The 24,852-nt window shown below is 39.7% G+C and overlaps 1 protein-coding gene across 6 annotated transcripts in view; it reads right to left on the reverse strand.

The window, feature by feature from the left end:
* The window catches only part of LOC106883543 (inhibitor of nuclear factor kappa-B kinase subunit epsilon), an 84,017-nt gene that overhangs the window by 12,956 nt on the left and 46,209 nt on the right, over positions 1–24,852 (reverse strand). For all 6 annotated transcript variants that reach the window (XM_014934607.3, XM_014934584.3, XM_089350301.1 and 3 more), the window contains exons 11-18: positions 24,404–24,548; positions 22,947–23,145; positions 21,734–21,855; positions 17,837–17,959; positions 16,340–16,441; positions 14,597–14,696; positions 9,253–9,285; positions 7,428–7,480 (exon numbers count right to left, since the gene is read on the reverse strand). In XM_014934607.3, the coding sequence (XP_014790093.1) occupies positions 7,428–7,480; positions 9,253–9,285; positions 14,597–14,696; positions 16,340–16,441; positions 17,837–17,959; positions 21,734–21,855; positions 22,947–23,145; positions 24,404–24,548 (877 nt within the window). The remainder of the gene's footprint in view (positions 1–7,427; positions 7,481–9,252; positions 9,286–14,596; positions 14,697–16,339; positions 16,442–17,836; positions 17,960–21,733; positions 21,856–22,946; positions 23,146–24,403; positions 24,549–24,852) is intronic.

Consider the following 24,852-nt stretch of genomic DNA (forward strand, 5'->3'; position numbering starts at 1 on the left):
TACTATAGCTCCAGGCTGTCCAAAGCCTTATGAGTGAATCTGGCAAATGGAAACTGAATGAAACCCCCATGCCAGTGGCATGTAAAAAGCACCATCCGAACATGGTCGATGCCAGTGCCCCCTGAATGGCTCCCGTGCTGGTGGCACGTAAAAAGCATCATCCGAACGTGATCGATGTCAGTGCCCCTTGGCTGGCCCTCGTGCCAGTGACATGTAAAAAGCACACACTACACTCTGGGAGTGGTTGGCATTAGGAAGGGCATCCAGCTGTAGAAACATTGCCAGTCCCCAGTCAAACTGTCCAACCCATGCCAGCATGGAAAGAGGATGTTAAATGATGATGTTGATATGTGTGCGTGTGTGTGTCAGTATGTACATTTCTCTTGACATCATGTGATGGTTGTAAACGAGCATCATCATCATCATACAACCGATATTATTAGTTTCCAGTCTTCTGTGAAAAATATGTCTGGCCATGGGGAAATATTACCTTGCTTGGAAACAGGTGAATGTTGGTGACAGGAAGGGCATCCAACTGTAGAAAATCTGCCTGAGCAAATTGCATCTGGCTCATGCAAGCATGGAAAAGGTAGATGTTAAATGATGATGATGATGAAAAAGTATAGTCAGGAATTGTATATGGTATGCCCAGTGTAAACTGTGGGCACATCAAAGGTGTAGTGGAATCAAAGGAAGGGTGACAGAAAATATAGTCTCTAAAGTAGCAGATACACAAATGCAGTAAGCAGTATGACCAATTAAATGCCCAAATAACTTTGAAAAAGTAGTGCACAACTTTTGTTACTCAAGGTGATCTAAATAGCATTGGTGGGAATACTCTTAAAGCTTAGTGAGAAGAGTAAGAATATACTTAAGCTAACCACTAGGCATATAACCAGATGGTTAGGGCATTAGCCTCATGATTATGAGGTTATCGGTTCAATTCCTGAGCAGCACATTGTACCATTTTTTAAAATTTATTCATTCATATTTATTTCTTTATTGCCCACAGGAGGCTAGACATAGAGGGGACAAACAAGGACAAAGGGATTAAGTCAATTACATCGACCCCAATGAGTAATTGGTACTTATTTAATCGACTCCCGAAAGGATGAAAGGCAAAGTCAATCTTGGTGGAATTTGAATTCAGAACGTAAAGACATAAAATACCACTATGCATTTCACCTGGCATGCTAAAGTTTCTTTTTTCTTTATTGCCCACAAGGGGCTAAACATAGAGGGGACAAACAAGGACAGACAAAGGGTATTAAGTCGATTACATCAATTCCAGTGCTTGAATGGTATTTATTTCATTGACCTCGAAAGGATGAAAGGCAAATTATATCAGTATCAACAGTATAATACAGTCTATATATATTTTGCCATTGTTTGTCCTAAACTTCACTGGTTCAGAAAATCCACTAATTAGGCACTTGCCTAATCTCAGGCTTGTTGGATTAGTAAAGTCAGGAGTGGTATAAATGCAAATTACTGGTTTAATTTGAGTGGTATAAATGATTGTGCAGAAAGGATGTTTAAGAATGTACTGAGATTCTATATTATGTTGAAACTGTGGAGGCAGTGAGCTGGCAGAATCATTAGCATGCTGGGCCTTATGTTTTGAATTCGAATACTGTTGAGGTCAACTTTGCTTTTCAGCCTTCCCGGGGGGGGGGGGATAAAATAACACGAAACTATGGCTTATGCCAGTTTCAGGTTATTGGCACCTGTGCTGGTGGCACATAGAAAGCACCCACTACACTCTTGGAGCGGTTGGCATTAGGAAGGGCATCTAGCCATAGAAACCTTGCCGAATCAGATCGGAGCCTGGTGCAGACGCTGGCTTACCAGTTTTCAATCTAACCATCCAACCCATGCCAGCATGGAAAGCAGATGTTAAATAATGATGATGATGATGATGAATACTACTAGGGTTGATGTATATAACCCTTACCCAAAACTTCAGGCCTTGTACCTGTAGCAGAAAGGATTGTTGTTGTTGTTGTTGTTGTTGCTGTTGCTGTTGCTGTTGTTGTTGTTGTTGTTGTTGTTGTTGTTGTTGTTATTATTATTATTATTATTATTATTATTATTATTATTATTCAGGTGGCAAACTAGCAGAATTGTTAGCATGCAGGGTGAAATGCTTAGTGGTATTTTGTGTGCCACTACATTCTGGGTTCAAATTCTGCCAAGGTTGACTTTGCTTTTCATCTTTTCAGGATCAATAAAATAAATACCAGGTGAGTGCAGGGGGGGGGGGGGTAATTGACTCATCCCCTCCCTCCAAATTGCTGCCGTTGTGGCAAAATTTGAAACCATTATTATTATCATCATTCAGGTGGTGAGCTGGCAGAATCGTTAGCATGCCGAATGAAATGCTTAGTTCTGAGTTCAAATTCCACTGAGATCAACCTTACCTTTCATCCTTTCGGGATCGATAAATTAAGTACCAGTTGAGTGCTGGGGTCGATGTAATCGACTGTCCCCTTTCCCAAAATTCCAGGCCTTGTGCCTATAACAGAAAGGATTATTACCTCTGCCTTAGTGAAGGTGGAGGTATTGTTTACAGCCATGTTTGTTTGTTTGTTTGCCCGTGGACAAAATATCTCAAGAACCACTGGATGGATTCAGATGAAACTTTCAGGGATGTTTGACCTAATGATTGGCACAAACTGATTAGATTTTAGAATTGATCTGGTACCAGACAAAGATTCTGGATTATTTTAACGATTTTTTCACTTAATTTTTGAGAGCGGTCGGGTTCATTTTTAGTATTCTCGTTTGTGAGAGGAATCAAGTTTATTTCAGATATTCTCATTTTAAAAATCATCTCCGGTTAATCATTGAGAGGACATTGATGTTGCTTTGGTGGAGGTTTGCGCTCACTGACTGCTCTTATTATCATCATTATTATTATTATTATTATTATTATTATTATTATTATTATTATTATTAAGGTGGAAAACTGGCAGGATTGTTAGCATGCCGGGCAAAATGCTTAGCAGCATTTCACCAGTCTTAACATTCTGAGTTCAGCTTTGCCTTTTATCCTTTTGGGGGTCGATAAAATAAGTACCAACCAAGTATTGGTGTCAATGAAATCAATTAGCCTCCTGCCCCCGAATTTCAGGCCTTTTGCCTATAGTAGAAAGGATTTTATGTTAAAACTGGGGAGTGGTGTAAAGACATGGAGTAAAGATAAGGGAGGTGTACATATACACAATATTCTTTTCTACTCTAGGCACAAGGCCTAAAACTTTTGGGGAGGGGGGCAGTTGATTAGATTGACTCCAGTATGCAACTAGTACTTAATTTTTCGACCCCGAAAGGATGAAAGGCAAAGTCGACCTTGGCGGAATTTGAACTCAGAACATAAAGACAGACTAAATACCGCTAAGCATTTCGCCTGGCATGCTAATGATTCTGCCAGCTCGCCACCTTATATATACACAATATTGAATGAAGTAGCATAAAGGCACCATACATACATAATTGAGTGAAGTTATGAACAGCTATAATAACACCATACACACATACAATGTGAAGATTCTTAGCCACTAGGTGCATGGGATAGTGGTTAGAGTGTTGCACTCAAGACTGTAAGATCATGGTTTTGATTCCTGGACTGAGTGGTGTGTTGTGTTTTTGAGCAAAGCACTTCATTTCATGTTGCTCCAGTCCACTGAGCCTTAAAGAAGTTTCAGCAATAGCTGGAGAGTTAACATTATGAGGGACTGGCATTCTATTCAGGGGGAGTGTTGTAATTGCTGTCACTTATGCACCACAGAAATGGGGCTAAGTTCCAGCCTTATGAGTCCTAAGGGCTTCCACCAAACCTTAGTCACAATTTATGTTCCTAACACTAGCTGAATGATAACTAAGTTATTTTACTAAATTCTTTGTTATATTTAAAGTAATTGAAAGAAACACAGATCATCTCAACAGAAATATGGTAACAAAAGAGTTTCAGAGCCAGTTTCAGCCGGGTTGGTAACAAAAGGGTTAAGCTCAAATCCTGTCATGGTTTACTTTGCCTTTCATCCTTTTAGGGGTGATAAAATAAGTACCAGTTGAGCTCTGGAGTTGATATAATAAACAAGCTACCTCCCTCTAAAATTACTGGCTTTGTGCTAATATTGGAATCCAATATAAGGTTTATAAATTGAAGTAAAAAAAAACACAATTATGATTAAAATAGTACAGACCTAAAGTTTAACCCTAAGACTGTCCCCTTTTGCTATGAAATGAACTTTATGTTTAAAGAGATCTAAATTAAAATCTTCCCTTAATATTTCATGTTAATTTATGTTTCAAACACCAGCTTAGTAATAACAAAGTTATTTTACTTAATTAGTCATTATTTCCAAAATTAACTGAAACAAAAGCAGTGCATTTCAACAGAAATATGGTAACAAAAGCAATAATCCATGCCAAACAGCTAAAACTGGGAGAAGAAACTAAAGTACAATATAATCAATGTGTTAAATCTGTGCATTAGTCTCATGAATTCACCATGTGACTTAACATACCATCTGTTTGCTCAAGCACAACTGAAACTATTCAGCAACAACTTCTATGGTACTTCTCTTACATACTACTTCCTTCACTTCGACTTCCACAACGCCCCCACTATCTATACTACGAGAGCAAAACCAAAGTTGTTGCCCTTGACTTCAACAAAGCCACTAATTAATCTGGTCTGATTATCTTCCGACAAGCCACAAATCTCCATCTGTCTCTTCTCATCTAAATTTATACGTTCCTCACAGATGTTATTAATTCTTGAAAATAAAAGTAAAAAAAAAGTCCATCTTTCTAAAATATTTTTTTTAGTCATTGTTTAACCCTAGGTCAAACTTGATCCATGAAACCTATGATCAAAAGCATTTAAACCATACTATTTTTTCAGGCACACTGTATCTAAAACTACATTATCTAATGTGTCTTTCCTTTTTTAAGATGTTAGGGAGGGATTTGACAGCAGCAAATTGGCAGACATTAAAGTGTTAGCTAGAATGCCTTGTGGTATTTTTTCTAACTTTCTGTGCTCTGGGTTCAAAACCTACCAAGATTGACCTTGCTTTTCACACTTTTGGAGTCAATACAAAAATAGGGAGGTGGAATGGTTAAAACTGTAATAAAATCAGACTGAATGTCTTGCAATGTCTGTTTCGGATTTTGTATCCTGAATTCAAATCCCCACAAGACCTACTTAAGTGATAAAGTTAATCTACTAGCCTCACTGGCTCTTCATCTAATAAGTTATTGATGTTAAGCCCTAAGCCAAGCCTAACTGAACAGACCTGTGATCAAAGGTAGTCCAGGCATGACTACCTCATCTCTGTAGGAGTATGTAAAATTACATAATTTAATGTGTTCTTTTCTTATTTAAAATTGCTGATAGGCGCAGGAGTGGCTGTGTGGTAAGTAGCTTGCTTACTAACCACATGGTTCTGGGTTCAGTCCCACTGCGTGCACTTTAGGCAAGTATCTTCTACTATAGCCTCGGGCTGACCAAAGCCTTGTGAGTGAATTTGGTAGATGGAAACTGAAAGAAGCCCGTCGTATATATATGTGTATATATATATATGTATGTATGTATGTGTGTGTATATGTTTGTGTGTCTGTGTTTGTCCCCCCAACATCACTTGACAACTGATGCTGGTGTGTTTACGTCCTCGTAACTTAGCGGTTCGGCAAAAATAAACCGATAGAATAAGTACTAGGCTTACAAAGAATTAGTCCTGGGGTCGATTTGCTCGACTAAAGGCAGTGCCCCAATATGGCTGCAGTAAAATGACTGAAACAAGTAAAAGAGTATGAAATAAAGGATATTTGGCTGCTATTTTTGGTAAACTGACTATGTAAAAGCTCCCTTGATAGCTCATTGAGGCTCCCTTATGAGGTGTGGTGGTCACATCATTTAAGCTGTGAGAATCATATATTATCGCAAACAATTTTTGTTATATAAAATGCCAGAAGCTGTTCCCAACAGATTAAGCTTGAAGGAGGTAAAATCCAGGATTTTAAAATTTTGGTTACTTTGAGTAAATAGGTTTCCAAGAAACTTCACCAAAAGATTGTTTATGCATAACATGTGTCGTCTGTATTACATTTCATTTCTCTGAGTAACTTCACAAAAATACTACATTATAACTTTATTAAAAATTCTACAATACTTCCCAAAACACTCGAGTATAACACCTTAAATCCTTTTGTCACTTGACACACTGGTTCTCATATCAAATTCCTCTCTATCTCTTTCTTTCTCATATATAGATATATATACATTATCCCTCACCTGTATATAGAAATCAATCAGTTTCACTAAAGAAAAAAATAAACAAAAGAACCGTTTATGTTTAACTCTGCTCTAATGCACCAAATTACAAATTATTGAACCTGACGAATAAATGATCTCCCTTTATAATATAATTTTAACCCGTTGTTGTTAGCCTGACAAACTATAATTTGTTTTGCCTATGGTTCTTCAACGGACAGATTTTACATAATTTATATATTTGGAATATTATAAGTAGAAGAGATATCCCTGCAATATAAAGTAAATTACAAAATAATCTAATCATTTTTTGATTTGGTTTATATGGTAGCTTACTGAATTCTAAACTGAAATCTTTGTGGAGAAGTGAAGAGAGATTTCAGGACTGGAAGTGGAGAAGTGATATCATGTCAAGAAGCAGGACATTTGAACAGCCTATTTCTTCATCAGGACGTCAATGGGAACAAACGGGTGAAAGGGATTTCTGAGGGAGAATAGTTTTTGGCTAGAGGTTGGGGTAATGTACTCTGTTCTGAGTTTGTCTTGAGGTAAGAACTTCCTTATTTTTTACCTTATCCTACAGTTTTACTAAAGTCTACTTGGGCTGTTTTCATTCTTCTAAAACAGAGATGGGCAGATGTATTATCCTTTGTCACGAAGGAATACACGTACTTTGTTGTTGTAGTGCATTGAATACATTCAAGTTTTCTAAATATTCTGACATTCTTTTGACTTGCTACAAAAACTTATGACACAATTATCAGGGTTGTCTTGACAGTATTATCACAGTCCCCTGGGTAAAGCAATGTCCTGGGGTCACTATATACACAACCACAGCTTGCAGAGTGGTTGAAAAATTCTGGCATAGAATTTCCAGGGTTGATTTAATGGGTCGCTGGGCCCAAGTGGAATACATTGCGCTTACCGATTGTGATTCAACATCAGTTTAACTACACCCTTGTTCAGAGCTCATTTGTATATAACAATTATCCCCTCCGTACTACTACTACTACTACTACTACTACTACTGCTGACGCTGCTGCTGCTACTGCTGCTACTACTATCACCGCTGCCACCACTGACACCACCACAGTTGTAATTTACTATCAATGGAACATGCAAGAAATAAATAAAAATTAATTACGCTTTCAAGAGTTTTCGTCTCCTTTCCTGTTTCTCCAGTTTTTTCGCACCTTTCTGAAGAGAAAAAAAGAAGAGAATAAAGTAAATAAAACAAAAATAAAATGGCTGTTTATAGACATTGATATATCTTTTTTTGCTTTTAGTCTTCATTTTTACACCTAATTTGTACCAAGGCCTCAGTCTAGTGTTTTTTTATACTTTTGATCTCATTATTTCTAAACCATTTCTCCAAGCTAACATATATGGAATGGTCTTTGAAAATGAGGACATATGTTTGATACCATTAACTGTATAACTTTAAAGACCGTGTGGAACCTGTTGTTGGACAAGTAAAGAATTCAATACAGTGACTACAATTAGTTAGAATGAGACGACTGGAGGTAGCTGTTTGGATTCTGCTGCTCTGGCCTGACTGACAGGACATTCAGCTTGTTTTGATAACAGTATTTTTTGGCACTGTAGGCACCATTATCGTTTAACGTCCGCTTTCCATGCTAGCATGGGTTGGACGATTTGACTGAGGACTGGTGAACCAGATGGTTACACCAGGTTCCAATCTGATTTGGCAGAGTTTCTACAGCTGGATGCCCTTCCTAACGCCAACCACTCCGAGAGTGTAGTGGGTGCTTTTATGTGCCACCGGCACAAGGTCCAGTCAGGTGGTACTGGCAACAGCCACACTCAAAATGGAGTATTTTACATGCCACCTGCACAGGAGCCAGTCCAGCGGCACTGGCAACGATCTCGCTCAAATGTCTTTACACGTACCACCGGCACAAGTGCCAGGAAGGCGACGCTGGGCACAGGTGCCATCACAATTTCACTTTTGCAGAATGTTGCAGGAAAGAATCACAAGACAAATTTTTCAAGCTGAACTTATGAGCAGGAGATGTAGGGGTAGACCAAGAATGAGATGGTTAAGTTGACATCAATAGCCTCAGTTGGTCACACTTGGAAACCCAACCTGAAAGTGTAATGATGGTTGCTTATGATGGGATCCTATGGAGATAGCACTCAAGCACTCTACTCCCATGACTCTCTCAGGAGCAATGGGCAAAGAAAAGGGATAAAATTGTAGCTCTGATACGATTGAGTAATCAAGCAATTAAATAACTTTTGCAGTGTAGCTCTAGAGTTACGTTGGGATTGTTGTGCTGGCACATAGCTACATAGCAATTGGGCACCGTGAGTAAGTGTCTTCTGCTATAACCCTAAGCTGGCCAGAGCCATGTGAGTGGATTTGGTAGATGGGAACTGAAAGAAGCCTGTCATGTGTATATGTGTCAGTTTCCTTGTCTTGAGATCATGTGATAATTGCAAATGAGCATCACCATCAGGCAAGCAGTAGTTCCCATTTCTAATCTTCTGTGAAAATATGTTTGACCAAAGGAAATATTACATTGCTTCGAAAGAAGTGAGAGTTGATGACACAAAGGGCATCAGGCCATAGAAAATCTCTTCAATGAATTCCATCCATGGAAAAGTGAACATTAAAATGAAAATGATAATTATTATAAACCAAAACTCAGTTCACTGTAGAATGATCTGCAGTAGTTACAGGTTTTCAACAGTCACTACACACACCTTACCAAGGAAACTGTAAGAGATATAAACAGGGGCTAAAACCGAGAACTTATTCTGATTATACACTACACATTAATTGCACATTGACATATATTAGTTGCAGAAAGTAGTGATGAGACTGTCTAAAAGAGGTGTTAGATAATAAATTAGCATTCCTCAAAATTATAGATTTCCAGTAAGTATTGAAATTGAGAGAAACATTTTTAATAAAAAACAATCTGGTACATCATTTTATATCTTACCTGTGAGTCCATATTTGTATAGCCTCGCATGAACTGTTGGAAGGAAAAACAACAAAAGAATATTAAAATTGTTATCAAAAATGTTATGAGAATTCTAATATTGGTTTCAAATGTTGACACAAGGCCAGCAATTTTGGTAGAGAGTGTAAGTTTATTACATTGACCCCCAGTACTCAACTGGTACTTATTTTATTGACCCTGAAAGGATGACAGGCAAGGCCAATCTTGGCATTATTTGAACCTACTAAATGTGTTGAGTACCATTTTCTTTTGCTTGTCCACTCACTCATATATATATATATATATATATATATATATATATATACATACATACATACATACATATATATATATATATATATATATATATATATATATACATACATACATACATATATATATATATATATATATATATATATATATATATATATATATATATATATATATATATATATATATATATCATCATCATCATCGTTTAACGTCCGCTTTCCATGCTAGCATGGGTTGGATGATTTGACTGAGGACTGGTGAAACCGGATGGCAACACCAGGCTCCAGTCTAATTTGGCAGAGTGTCTACAGCTGGATGCCCTTCCTAACGCCAACCACTCAGAGAGTGTAGTGGGTGCTTTTACGTGTCACCCGCACGAAAACGGCCACGCTCGAAATGGTGTCTTTTATGTGCCACACGCACAAGCCAGTCCAGGGGCACTGGCAACGATCTCGCTCGAAAATCCTACGGGAGCCAGTCAGGCGGTACTGGCAACGGCCACGCTCAAAATGGTGCATCTCATGTGCCACCCACACAAGAACCAGTCCAGGGGCACTGGCAACGATCTTACTTGGCTTGCCGGGTCTTCTCACGCACAGCACATTTCCAAAGGTCTCGGTCAGTAGTCATCGCCTCGGTGAGGCCCAATGTACGAAGGTCTTGCCTCACCACCTCAGCCCAGGTCTTCCTGGGCCTACCTCTTCCACGGGTTCCCTCAACTGTTAGGGTGTGGCACTTTTTCACGCAGCTATCCTCATCCATTCTCACCACATGTCCATACCAGCGCAATCGTCTCTCTTGCACGCCACAACTGATGCTTCTAATGTTCAGCTTTTCTCTCAAGATACTTACACTCTGACGGGTATTCACATTGACATTACACATCCAACGGAGCATACTGGCTTCATTCCTTGCGAGCTTACGTATGTCCTCAGCAGTTACAGCCCATGTTTCACTGCCATGTAGCATGGCTGTTCGTACGCATGCGTCATACAGTCTGCCTTTTACTCTGAGTGAGAGTCCCTTTGTCGCCAGCAGGGGTAAGAGCTCTCTAAACTTTGCCCAGGCTATTCTTATTCTAGCAGCTACACTTTCAGCGCACCCACCCCCACTACTAACTTGGTTGCCCAGATAGCGGAAGCTATCGACTACCTCTAGTTTTATATATATATATATATATATATATATATCTCATCATCGGAGATATGCTGTGCTTGAGAAGACCTGGCAAGCCAAGTGAGATTGTGGCCGCAGCCGATGCCAGTGTCGTATAACTGGCCCATTTAAAAGCACCCATCAATCGTCAGGCAATATGCCGTGCTTGTGAAGACCCGTTATGAAATGGTAGTCATGGCCGATTCCAGTGCCACCTGACTGGTACCCATGCCAGTGGCATGTAAAAAGCACCATTCGAGTGTGACCGATGCCAGTACCCCCTGACTGGTACCTGTGCTGGTAGCATGTAATAAGCATCATTTGAGGGTGGTTGATGCCAGTACTGCCTGACCAGCTCCCATGCCAGTGGCATGTAAAAAGCACCATTCAAGTGGGGTTGATGCCAGTGCTGCCTGACTGGCTCCCATGCTGGTGGCATGTAAAAAGCACCCACTACGCTCTTGGAGTGGTTGGTGTTAGGAAGGGCATCCAGCTGTAGAAACCTTGCCAAATCAGATTGGAGCTTGTTGCAGCTTCCCAGCTTGCCAGTCCTCAGTCAAACCGTCCAACCCATGCTAGCATGGAAAGTGAACATTAAACGACGATGATGATGTTGATTATCATCATCATCATTTAATGTCCATTTTCTATGCAAGTACCTGCAAGCAAAGCATTTCTGCTGGCATGGCAATGGTTGCCAGCCTGCTGCCTTAAGAACTACTAATATTAGTATACTGTAGGACTTTTCAGAATCATAATAATATTGAGAATTTTGGACATGAAGGCTCTTAAATGATGAATGGAACTCCCTATCCGCCTCAAAAAAAAAGGCTAGTGATTTGATCTGAGACTGTGTGTTGAAACTAAAGCAGTTATAGTGTTAAAGATTCATTCTAGCAATTCATAAATGTTGTGTCAGTGATCAGGTCACAGACAGTGTGATGAAAACTTTGACAACCAAATAAGAAGTAATTAAGTAAAGTTTACACATGTGTCTGTGCATGTATGTGTTTGTGCATGTATGTGTTTGTGCATGTATGTGTTTGTGTGTATCCTTAAATTGACATCATGTAATGATTGTAAATGAGTAAGAGATGTTTCCAGTGTATTTAAACCCTTTAGCATTTAAAGTAACCATATCAGGCCCAAATATTCTACCTGTTTTATGTTCAAACTGACGATATCCAGCTTCTTACACTTACCCTACAATGTCATTCTTAAAACAAGCAATCACACCATTGAAATCTCAAAGCAACAAGATAATGCACCATTAATTCAAGACTATGTGAATAAATAAGCATTACATTAGAGAGATAAATCTGAATGCTGAAGGGTTAATGCATATAAAATTTCAGTTTCTTGTCAGTTTTCCCACCCCCCACAGCACAGCCATTCGCACACATACAGCAGACTACTTCAGTGATACAACCACACCTTTGTGTCTAGCACTACTTTTAGTTAACATTTAGGTTTCTGGACTAAAGCTAATTATTTCAAGAAGCAAACTTTAATCTATGAACTTTCAACTATTTCTGAAATTAGGTTATCAGTATACAAACATTTCCAAGGACACACAGTTCTGAATTCTTTTGTGGCTGAACTAGTATGACTACGAAGAGAAGCGGGTGCTGAACAGAACTCTGGTGCATACCCACAAGATTATCCACCATCCTTCCAACAACAACCTTGGGCACCTTTTTTAATTCCATATGTCTAACACCTGTGAACATACAGTTCTATATTTAAGAGATGAGGAATTATGTACAGTATTTACATTTGACGGATATTTGTCCTCATCTTGTTTGTTGTTAACACAACGTTTCAGCTGATATACCCTCCAGCCTTCTTCAGGTGTCTTGGGGAAATTTCGAACCTGGGTTCTCATTCCTAAGGTATTTTTCAATGTTGTTATTATTATTATTATAATAATTATTATTTAGGTCACTGCCTGGAATCGAACTCGGTTAGTAGCCCATGCTCTTAACCACTACCCACAGGCATATGGCGTAGTGGTTAAGAGCGAGGGCTACTAACCCCAAGATTCCAAGTTCAATTCCGGGCAGTGACCTGAACGCCGACGGCGGCGGCGGCGACGACGACGACGACGACGACGACAGCAACAGCAACAACAACAACAACAAATACCTTAGGAATGAGAACCCAGGTTCGAAATTTCCCCAAGACACCTGAAGAAGGCTGGAGGGTATATCAGCTGAAACGTTGCGTTAACAACAAACAAGATGAGGACAAATATCTGTCAAATGTAAATAATGTACCTGTGGACATGCTTACAAAATCAGAAAAGAACATAGCACCCATGACTTTCCAAAACATCTTTTCATGCTCAGAACTGCTGAAGCATGGAATAAACTACCTGCATCAGTTGTTAGCTGTCAAGACACTACATCCTTCAAAACTTCCATGTTTCCTGAAATTCACCAACAGTATACCTGATGCCCTCCACCTTTTCTTTTTCACTGTTCACTTCCTGTGCATTATTCTACATACTGTTCATGCACTTTTGGCTACTTTTTCTGAGGAGTTCCAGTGTACCTGAGCACTGTATACAACTAGTTCACTGTTATTATTTCTCACTTAATTCACTTCTAATTCTAAGCCTATTTTTAGCAATCACAGACGTAGCTGTGCGGTAGAGCAGTCAACTTCCTAGCCACATGGTTTGGAGTTCAGTCCCACTGCATGGCACCTTGAGCAAGTATCTTCTACTATAGCCCCAGGCTGACCACAGCCATGTGAGTGAATTTGGTAGATGGAAACTGAAAGAAGCCCGTGATGTGTGTGTGTATGTGCATGTGTGGGTATGGGTATATGTATGTGCGCTTCTTTGCCTTGATCTAGTGTTGGCCAAGGACAGATGTTGAAAGACACCCTGCCAAAGGCGGTGTGCAGTGGGACTGAACCCAGAACCATATGGTTACAAAGTGAGCTTTTTAACCACGAGGCTAAGCCTCTGCCGATTTATGGATTATGTTATGCAATTCTATAATTTTGATATTTTATACAGAAAGCTGTTACACATTGTTAGAAAGTGAAGAACTGTGTAAACAAGAAGAAGCAGACAAAATCATCATCATCATCATCATTTAACGTCCGCTTTCCATGCTAGCATGGGTTGGACGATTTGACTGAGGACTGGTGAAACCGGATGGCAACACCAGGCTCCAGTCTGATTTGGCAGAGTTTCTACAGCTGGATGCCCTTCCTAACGCCAACCACTCCGAGAGTGTAGTGGGTGCTTTTACGTGTCACCCGCACGAAGGCCAGTCAGGCGGTACTGGCAAATAAATTCAGCTGTGGATGCTTCACATAAATAATAATATTCAAGACAGACAAGTAACAAGTCTAATCTAATTTAGCAGATGATACATCACCTCGTTTAATTTTTAACTGGTTTCTGTAAGAGAAAAGGAAAGCAAACCTAACAGACATGAACTGAAATATTACAAATCCATGAAGATTAGATACATCACTATGATTGCTGACATTGTAGATTTAGCTTTCTCTGCAGCTATGTGGTTTCAGGTTCAATCCTACTGTGCAACATCTTGGGCATTTGTCTTCTGTCAAAGCCCCGGATCGATCAATGTCTTGTGACTGAATTTGGTAGACGGAAACTGTGTGGAAGCCTGTTTTGTGTGAGTGCATATGTGGACTGGTGAACCGGATGGCTGCACCAGCCTCCAATCTGATCTGGTAGAGTTTCTACAACTGTATGCCCTACCTAACGCCAACCACTCCGAGAGTGTAGTGGGTGCTTTTACGTGCCACGAGCACAAGGGCCAGTCAGGCGGTACTGGCAACGGCCATGCTCAAAATGGTGTTTTTTACGTGCCACCTACACAGGATTAATTTTTCAGGCATAGTGTATGGATTAATTGAGAAATATACTTACAGGATTTGTTAAGCAGCTGTTTAATTCCTGGATATTTTCAGTAAGGTTTTTGATCTCTTCATACATCTCACCTAGCTGTCGGTCAGTTTCCAGATAGTCTCTGATTAGAAAATAAAACATACTTTCGAAATTTGTCATAAAAGAAAGATAATGCCACACTTTGGTTTATCAGGGTATCAGTATGGAAAGGATAAGAAGAAACCAGTGAGAATGTGTGTGTGTGTGTGAGAGAGAGAGAGGGGGGGAGAGGGAGAGAGAGGGGAGAGGGAGAGAGAGAGAGAGAGAGAGAGAGAGAGAGAGAGAGAGAGAGAGAGAGAGAGAGAGAGAGAGAATCAGAAAGGAAAACTATGAGATTAGAGGAAAATAGAGGAAGGGGAAAATGAGAAATAAAAATTAAATAAAACCATGATAAAAACACCACAGCCTACAAGAACTGTTCAACAATTGACTTTAAAAGCTAGAGTTGGCCAACTCCAACACACCTTTCTGCCACTTGTTGCAGTGCCTTGTTATCTCCTTTGTAAAGTCCAATATTCTGGTATCAGAGCTCAGTATTTCTCACCTTCCGATTCTGCATCCTCCATCCATATGGATCACCTTGCAGTTCCTTACCAACCTCTCATCCTTCATATGCATCACAGGATCATACCAGTGCAGTATTCCTTCTTGTATACTAATCAGATTCCTCTTAAATTCAAACTGTATCTATCTAATTTGACTTTGTCGTCTTGAATAAACTTTGCTATAGCTCTCTCTCCACCCAAGAATGATACTTAATTTCAACTGACGGAATAAGTAGAGTAACGTCCCTTGACGCCTAAAATATCTCTGACAGGATTTTCAAATGATGACATTTCATCAACATGTAGATTAGAAGCTTAAAACCTCAAGGAACTAATAATATAAAATACTTCTGTATTGAACAGGTAAGAATACTGAAATCAATGTCACATGCTTTATACTACAATTCACATAAAACTCCATTCTCAGTGATTGTGGTTTTAGTCTCACTGCAATAAAAAAAAATTGTGTGATTTAACTCACTCATCATATGCAGATCTGTTCTTACAACTGCTTTCTATTGGCTACAAGAAAATAAAATATGTGCACTATGACATGAAATCTGAAGAATTCCAGAAAGTTCAACATTATAAAAAATGAGTGAACTTGGTTCCTTTGCTTCAAGTGTACATGCATAGAGTGGAGGCGCAACGGCCCAGTGGTTAGGGCAGCGGACTCGCAGTCATAGGATCACGGTTTCTATTCCCAGACCGGGCGTTGTGAGTGTTTATTAAGTGAAAACACCTAAAAAGCTCCATGAGGCTCCAGCAGGGGATGGTGGCGACCCCTGCTGAACTCTTTCACCACAACTTTCTCTCACTCTTACTTCCTGTTCTGTTGTGCCTGTATTTCAAAGGGACAGCCTTGTCACACTGTGTCACGCTGAATATCTCCCGAGAACTACGTAAAGGGTACATGTGTCTGTGGAGTGCTCAGCCACTTGCACGTTAATTTCATGAGCAGGCTGTTCCGTTGATCGGATCAACTGGTACCCTCGACGTCGTAAGCGACGGAGTGCCAACAACAACAACAACAACAACAATATGCATAGAACTAAATATACTTGGTTCCTTGTGATAAGGGGTAAGAAAAACCCATTAGGGGTAAGAAGTTGAATTAAAAAAGCAACAACATTACGTAAAGTTTTAAAAAACATAATGTGATAATTTGGAATGTACTTACTTGTGATATTCATTGAATAATTTAAATATTTTCTCATTAATAAGGAAACAGTGCTTTGTCGTGTGACTAATAATGTCTTGTACACATTTGGATAACCGTTTTCTAAATAGAGAGAAAGGAGAAAAAAAGGTAGTGACAATTGTATTGTGTGTTATATATAATTTACAGGTTATGGTTGATCAGCAGAATAATGTTAATGCATCTTCTATATTCTGAATGCCTTGCTTCTCTGGGCATCGACACATTAAAGCTCCGACATCTGGCAACTGACTTGGCAGACCGTCCAACCCATGCCAACATGAGCAACAGACGTTAAATGATAATGATGACGATGACAAGGGTATGAGTACAATGTTGACCAGGGAACCATTGGATCCTATCAAACCATCCAACCCATGCCAGTATGGCACAAAGACATTAAATGATGATGATAATATACATATATACATTGATACATACACACACACACATATATATATATATTGAACACACATACACGAAGTGTGTGTGTTTGATATTGTTTATATCCCTCGCATTGCTTCTAATTTATTTTCAAATACATACATGTGTGTATATATATATATATATATATATATATATATATATATATATATATGTATATATATATCATCATCGTTTTCCATGCTGGCATGGGTTGGACAGTTCGACTGGGGTCTGGGAAGCCAGGAGGCTGCACCAGGCTCCAGCCTGATCTGGCAGTGTTTCTACAGCTGGATGCCCTTCCTAACGCCAACCACTCCGAGAGTGTAGTGGGTGCTTTTTTACGTGCCACTGGCACAGGGGCCAGAGGGGGCATCAACCATGATCGGATGTTGCATTTTACGTGCCACCAGCAGGGAAGCTAGTCAAGGCAGCACTGGCATCAGCCATGTTCAGATGGTACTTTTTACGTGCCACCAGCATGGGGATCACAACTAAAATTTCCATTTGATTGTGATTTGATTTGATCTTGATGTACTTGACCCAATAGGTCTCCTCAAACACAGCATGTCGACCGACGATCCAAGATCAAAATCAAAAGCAAATGAAGATCAAAATCAAAATGGAAATTGTAGTTGTGGCCGATCCCAGTGCCGCCTGACTGGCACCCGTGCTGGTGGCACGTAATAAGCACCTTTCAAGCATGGGTTGATGCTAGGACCGCCTGACTGGCTCCCCGTGTTGGTGACAGATAAAAAGCACCATCTGAACATGGTCGATGCCAGTGCTACCTGACTGGCTCCCGTGCTGGTGGCACATAAAAAGCACTCACTACACTCTCGGAATGACTGGCGTTAGGAAGAGCATCCAGCTGTAGAAACCTTGCCAGATCAGATTGGAGCCTGGAGCAGCCTACTGACTTGCCAGCCCCCAGTCAAATTGTTCAACCTATGCCATCATGGAAAACGGACGTTAAACAATGATGACGATGATGATGAGCATACATACATGCATACACACAAAAGAAGACACTGTTACAAAGGAAATCTGACTTACTTCTGTATGTCATTGAACTGTGATTTTGAATACGAAGAAGCATAACCACCTCGCTGTTTGGATGCGATTAAAGAACTCATCACTTCTTTGGCAATATCCATCAAATCTGATAAAATATTACAACTGTAAAAAAGAAAATAGAAGAAAATGATTAAATAAAAATAGATAAAAACTTCAGTTATAGGAAATTACAAAATTAGTGGACAATTTACCGAAATATAATACACATTACAGAATACAGTATATAACTCTAAGAAGTTCACTGTTCCAGTGTTAATTATAAGACTAATATTAATGATATGATTGAGGCTTATCATATAACCCAGAAAAGCTACTATTTTTGTTATTTAACCATTTTGCTACCAACTGGATTGAGATTGCCCTTGGTCCATTGATACAAGCTGTTTTTTTAAAGTAATCTTAAAATAAAATCTTCCAAAAAAAGGTCAGTATATATAACAATTCAAAGGTTCCAGTTTTTCAACAAAGTAACTGAAATTTTACATGAGGAGACATCTTTTTAAGAAGCTATTGAGCTTTGTGACTTTTTCTGACACTCAGGATGGTTGAATACTACTGCTAGTATTAGATAATGTAGTCTGTTTACTCTTTCACTTGTTTCAGTCATTTGACTGCGGCCATGCTGGAGCACCGCCTTTAGTCGAGCAAATCGACCCCAGGACATATTCTTTGGAAGCCTAGTACTTATTCTATCGTTTCTTTTTGCCGAACCGCTAAGTTACAGGGACATAAACACACCAGCATCGGTTGTCAAGTGATGGTGGGGGGGACAAACACAGACATACAAACACACACACACACACACATATATATATATATATATATATATATATAACACTGAATTCCGGGTAGAGGTAGGGGTCCACCAAGGTTCCGTCCTCAGCCCCATCTTATTTATCATAGTCCTCCAGGCAATCACAGAGGAGTTCAAGACAGGTTGCCCCTGGGAGCTCCTCTATGCTGATGACCTTGCCCTAATTGCGGAGTCACTATCAGAACTAGAGGAGAAGTTTCAGGTGTGGAAGCAAGGTCTAGAATTGAAGGGCCTTAGAGTCAACCTAGCTAAAACCAAAATCCTAATAAGTAGGAAGGTAGATAAAACACAAACCCCTTCAGGTAGATGGCCCTGCTCAGTATGTAGAAAAGGAGTAGGTAGTAACTCTATAAGATGTACCCGGTGCAAGCTATGGACACATAAGAGGTGCAGCAACATCAAAGGCAGGTTAACTAGCAAGTTAGTTTTTGTTTGTGGCAGATGTTCAGGTGCAATAAAAACTGTAAACAAACAGGAAACAACTTCTATCTCATTCCAGGGTGAAAAACTAGAGGTAGTCGATAGCTTCCGCTATCTGGGCGACCAAGTTAGTAGTGGGGGTGGGTGCACTGAAAGTGTAGCTGCTAGAATAAGAATAGCCTGGGCAAAGTTTAGAGAGCTCTTACCCCTGCTGGCGACAAAGGGGCTCTCACTCAGAGTAAAAGGCAGACTGTATGACGCATGCGTACGAACAGCCATGCTACATGGCAGTGAAACATGGGCTGTAACTGCTGAGGACATACGTAAACTTGCAAGGAATGAAGCCAGTATGCTCCGTTGGATGTGTAATGTCAATGTGAATACCCGTCAGAGTGTAAGTATCTTGAGAGAAAAGCTGAACATTAGAAGCATCAGTTGTGGTGTGCAAGAGAGAGACGATTGCACTGGTATGGACATGTGGTGAGAATGGATGAGGATAGCTGCGTGAAAAAGTGCCACACCCTAACAGTTGAGGGAACCCGTGGAAGAGGTAGGCCCATGAAGACCTGGGCTGAGGTGGTGAGGCAAGACCTTCGTACATTGGGCCTCACCGAGGCAATGACTACTGACCGAGACCTTTGGAAATGTGCTGTGCGTGAGAAGACCCGGCAAGCCAAGTAAGATCGTTGCCAGTGCCCCTGGACTGGCTCTTGTGCGGGTGGCACATGAGATGCATCATTTTGAGCGTGGCCGTTGCCAGTACCGCCTGACTGGCTCCCGTAGGATTTTCGAGTGAGATCGTTGCCAGTGCCCCTGGACTGGCTTGTGCGGGTGGCACATAAAAGACACCATTTCGAGCGTGGCCGTTTTCGTGCGGGTGACACGTAAAAACACCCACTACACTCTCTGAGTGATTGATGTTAGGAAGGGCATCCAGCTGTAGAAACTCTGCCAAATTAGATTGGAGCCTGGTGTTGCCATCCGGTTTCACCAGTCCTCAGTCAAATCGTCCAACCCATGCTAGCATGGAAAGCGGACGTTAAACGATGATGATATATATACACACACACATATATATACGACGGGCTTCTTTCAGTTTCCGTCTACCAAATCCACTCACAAGGCTTTGGTCGGCCTGAGGCTATAGTAGAAGACACTTGCCCAAGGTGCCACGCAGTGGGACTGAACCAGGAACCATGTGGTTGGTAAGCAAGCTACTTACCACACAGCCACTCCTGCACCTATACATTCCTAAAAATATAGGATGGTCATGGCTAGAATGTATTTTGTTCATATTTCTACACAACCAGAGCTGGCGATTTAACAACACTGGAAACTATGATTATTTTTGTTTATGTCATATGCTGAGATCCTTATCTCAGTTGTAACATTTAATGCAACACATGTCAATGCATTGATTTCTAAGACATGGAAGATGTGGGACAAAGTGGCAAGAAATGATCTTCAGAGGCGATAACAATGGGCTGAGACTACTAGTGATTTGCTGTTTCAGAAAACGTGCCAAGCTAAGTAAAACCATAGCCATCCATACATACAGGCATGCCCACCCAACCTCTGTCCTCTGTCAGATCGCCTCCCCATTCCACCACCCACTGCAGGCCCTTCCATACTTTCTCACGTGCCTATCCACACACTCTCCATGCCCTCACATGTCTACCATATCTGTCCGTACTCCAATTTCTCTCACTCTCACTCACTACAGTAACCTTCTCCCCATCACTAAACAACTCCCCTCACACTCTTATGGAACATAACCCTCTATCCCCTCTGTACCACTCATACTCCCCTCCACAGTTCCTGTGGATAGGCCCTGATGCATTTCCAACACTATCTAATTCTCTCTCTCTAACTTTATATCTCTCCTTCCTCTCCTTTCTTTTCCTACTGGGGTAGCCAAGTATCTCCACTATAGCAAGACACTAGTCTCTATCTCTATATTTTACCTCTCACCTAGTACAAAACCACATCTTTCAGTTCCACTACTTCTCCCAGCTGAGAGGTCTTTGTTTTGTAAGTTACTAGGTGACCTCACCGGTGTTGGCGCCACATAAAAAGCACCCAGTACACTTTAAAATGGTTGGTGTGAGGAAGAGCATCCAGCCATAGAAATTACGCCAAAACAGACAACTGGAGCCTGGTGTAGCTCTCTGGCTTGCCAACTCCTGTCAAACCATCTAAGCCATGCCAGCATGGAAGATGGACGTTCAATGATGATGATGATAACAATGATGAGGTTTGACTTATAAAGTTTCAGAGATGTAGCTGTCTGGCAAGTAAGTAACTTGATCTGATATCATATAGTGAAACCAAAGCTATTACACAGAATTTTTAAATTCATAATTTTTGAAGAATTAATTTGCATAAAAAGCTTCCCCAACAGCATTTGGAATCCCCTTCAAAACAGGGAAAATCCAACTTATGTGGGCAACCTATTCCAGATCTCTACCCATTATTTTACTAAAATTCCTGATTATTTTCAAAATTAATTAAAACAATAATACACAGGTAATATTTCAATAGAAAGATATTAATAACAGTGTTAACAGTGGAAAATGAAACTCAAGTACATTAGATATTATTTTTATTCAACTACTATTCAACATAATTCTCAAGAAACATACCATCTATTTTCATAAAAGCAATTATCTCTAGAATAGAGACATTCTTGGAATTCTGTGGAAACAATACACATTTTCTGGAGATCATTGGCATGGTTATCACAGACTTCAATCTTCTTCTTTATCTAACAATTAACAAATTGAATAGGAACCATTATTGCAAATATTCTTAACTGTGTGTGTGTATATATATATATATATATATATATATATATATATATATATATATATATATATATATATATATATATATATATATATATATATATATATATATATATATATATGTATAGGGTGTCTCTCTGTAGTAAGTATTTTATGGCAAAATAAATATTCATAAGATGGTATAAGAATACAAAAGAATATATTAGACTTTACAAGACTTTAAAAAACTTTATAAGAGGTATTGAAAGTGTCGTCCTTCATTTTCAATACATAAGTTGACTCTTCTACACGTTTTGAAATACATCTTGGAGAGTCTGACGCAGTATGGACCGTGTGAAGGTCATGATTGCGTCTTTTAGCTCATTAATGGTATTCAGGTGATTCTTGTACACTAATCCTTTACTTGCTCCCCAGAAAAAAAGACTCTGGTGGTGTTAAATCAGGTGGTCTTGGTGGCCAAGTCCCTTTAAAATAATCCATTTACTGCATGCGCAGGATGAAAAGAATTCACTGCAGAGAGACTTTTTGAACACCCTGTATATACATATATATATATATATATATACACACATAAATAAAATAATAAATGTTTCTTTCTCGAGCCATGCCAGGCTCATGAGGGCTGGTTTCCCAGTTTCAATGGCATATATATTCCTCACCTGGATAGGATATCGGTCCATCACAGGGTTACTCGTTCTTGCCAGCTGACTGAACTGGAGCAACGTGAAATGAAGTGTTTTGCTCAAGAACATATGTCGCCCAGTCCAGGAACTGAAACCACAATCTTACAATCATGAGTCCAACACCCTGACTACTAAATCACGTGCCTCCGCCGCCGCTGACAACAACAACAACAACAACAATCCTTTCTACTATAGGTACAAGGCCTGAAATTTGGGGGAAGAGGGTAGTTGATTATATCAACCCCAGTACTTTTCTGGTACTTAATTTTGGTATTCCTCAATTGTATTGTTCACTCCACTCTGTTCTCGGATTATCTAAAACAACTGTATTGTTTTACAGATGATAAATAAATATATAAAATTCTCACCTTATGGACTAATTGAGATGCTTTTTCCATATCTTTGTCTGTTTTAAATTTGATATTGATGAAGGAGTCCAGTTCTTCCTCTTCTATGATACGCCCAGAAAGTTCATCCAAACCTGTTGCTGTTAAAATACCGAAGAACCATTCTTTCTTACCCGTTAGAAGAGTTGTGCGTTGGTCAAGTAATGTACTTTGATAAAGCCTGGAAAAAAACAAGAGTTTTTGTAAAGATGCAAGAGGAACAGAATAAATAAAGGTGAGAAAGAGAGGAGTTGAAAGGTAAAGGAAGACAATGACAAATAATATAAAGATGAAGAGAGGTGTAGGTATATGGCTGTGTGGTAAAGAAGCTCATTCTTGTAAGCATATGGTTTTGGGTTCAATTCCATTGCTCAGCACTTTGGCAAGTGCCTTTTACCATACATAGCCCCGGGTTGACTAATGTCTTGTGAATAAATTTGGTTGATAGAAACTGTGTGGAATCCTGCTGTATGTCATCATAAGAATTTATAAGCTATATGGCACCTTGGGCAAGTGTCTTCTACTATAGCGTCAGATTGACCAAAGCCTTGTTAGTGGATTTGGTGGATGGAAACTGAAAGAAGCCCATCATATAACTCTATATGCATATTATTTATGTGTGTATGACTTTGTGTCTGTATATGTCCCCTTACCATCACTTAACAACCAATGTTGGTGTGTTTACATTCCTGTAACTTAGCGGTTCAGCAAAAGAGACTGCTAGAATAAATACTAGGCTTACAAAAAAATAAGTCCTGAGGTTGATTTCCTCGACTAAAACCCATTAAGGTGGTGCTCCAGCATGGCCACAGTCAAATGACTGAAACTAGTAAAAGAATAAAGGCTTTCAAGAGAACATGAAAAAATTCTTTTCAGGGAGAAGGGGACCTTCAAACAAATAAATAACAGCATCTAAATATTGGTTGGAGAAATCCTTTTGAATAGAAAAAAATTGAAGGCTGCCCTTGGCAGAAGATGCAGGTTCAAGTTTCACAGGTAGCCTTTGACTTTTTCTATCCCAAAGGGATTTTTCAACCCAGTATTCACATGCTATGATTTGTAGCTTCATGTGCTTTGAGATCCAGCTCATTTTGCAATCATGTGGTTTTTTGCTCAGTCCCACTGTGCACCATGTAGGGCAAATGTCTTCTATTCCAGCTCCAGGCTGACCAATGCCTTGTGAGTGAATTTGGTAGATGGAAACTGTGTGGAAGCCCATCATATGTATGTGTGTCTTTGTGTTTATCCTTCCCAGCATCACTTGACAACTGGTGTTCATTTGTTTACATGGTCATAACTTAGTGGATCAGCAAAGGAGACTGATAGAGTACGTAGTTGGGGTGATTTGTTCTATTAAACCCTTCAAGATGGTGACCCAGCTTGGCCAAGTCCATGACTAAAACAAGTACAAGACAAAAGATAGAAAGAAATGCCCATACTTTAAGTGTTTGGCTGATTTGCATATATGCTTCATTATCAGGTTCGTTACTTTCGCTTCTCTTATATAATTACAAGCAATTTCACATAGTGATGCAGCAATCCTCAGATCATCATTGCTTGAGGGCCCAAACTCTGGAATTTCCTCTTAAAGAGAAACAAAAATGGAAAACAAGTTATGTATTTATATTTAAAAAAATTTTAATGAAGACAGAAAGGAAGTACCCCCTGATCATTTTTTTTTATTAGTTCATCCCCTGTTGTCGATGATGACCAAGGACATCACATGAGAGAAGACAGGACACAGTGTGTTTGGCTGTGCCTGATTAGTCCGATGCGTGCTTGGAAGGCTCTGTCACAGGTCAGGCACTGGTGGCCAGCTGGGACTGAAGGCTGCACTAAAGCCTTTTAGCTTATTTGAAGTAGTTGATTGTAAAGTCCTATTTTTCTA

This window comes from Octopus bimaculoides, chromosome 4 (assembly GCF_046866305.1).
Source record: "Octopus bimaculoides isolate indiv1 chromosome 4, ASM4686630v1, whole genome shotgun sequence".
Lineage (NCBI taxonomy): Eukaryota > Metazoa > Mollusca > Cephalopoda > Octopoda > Octopodidae > Octopus > Octopus bimaculoides.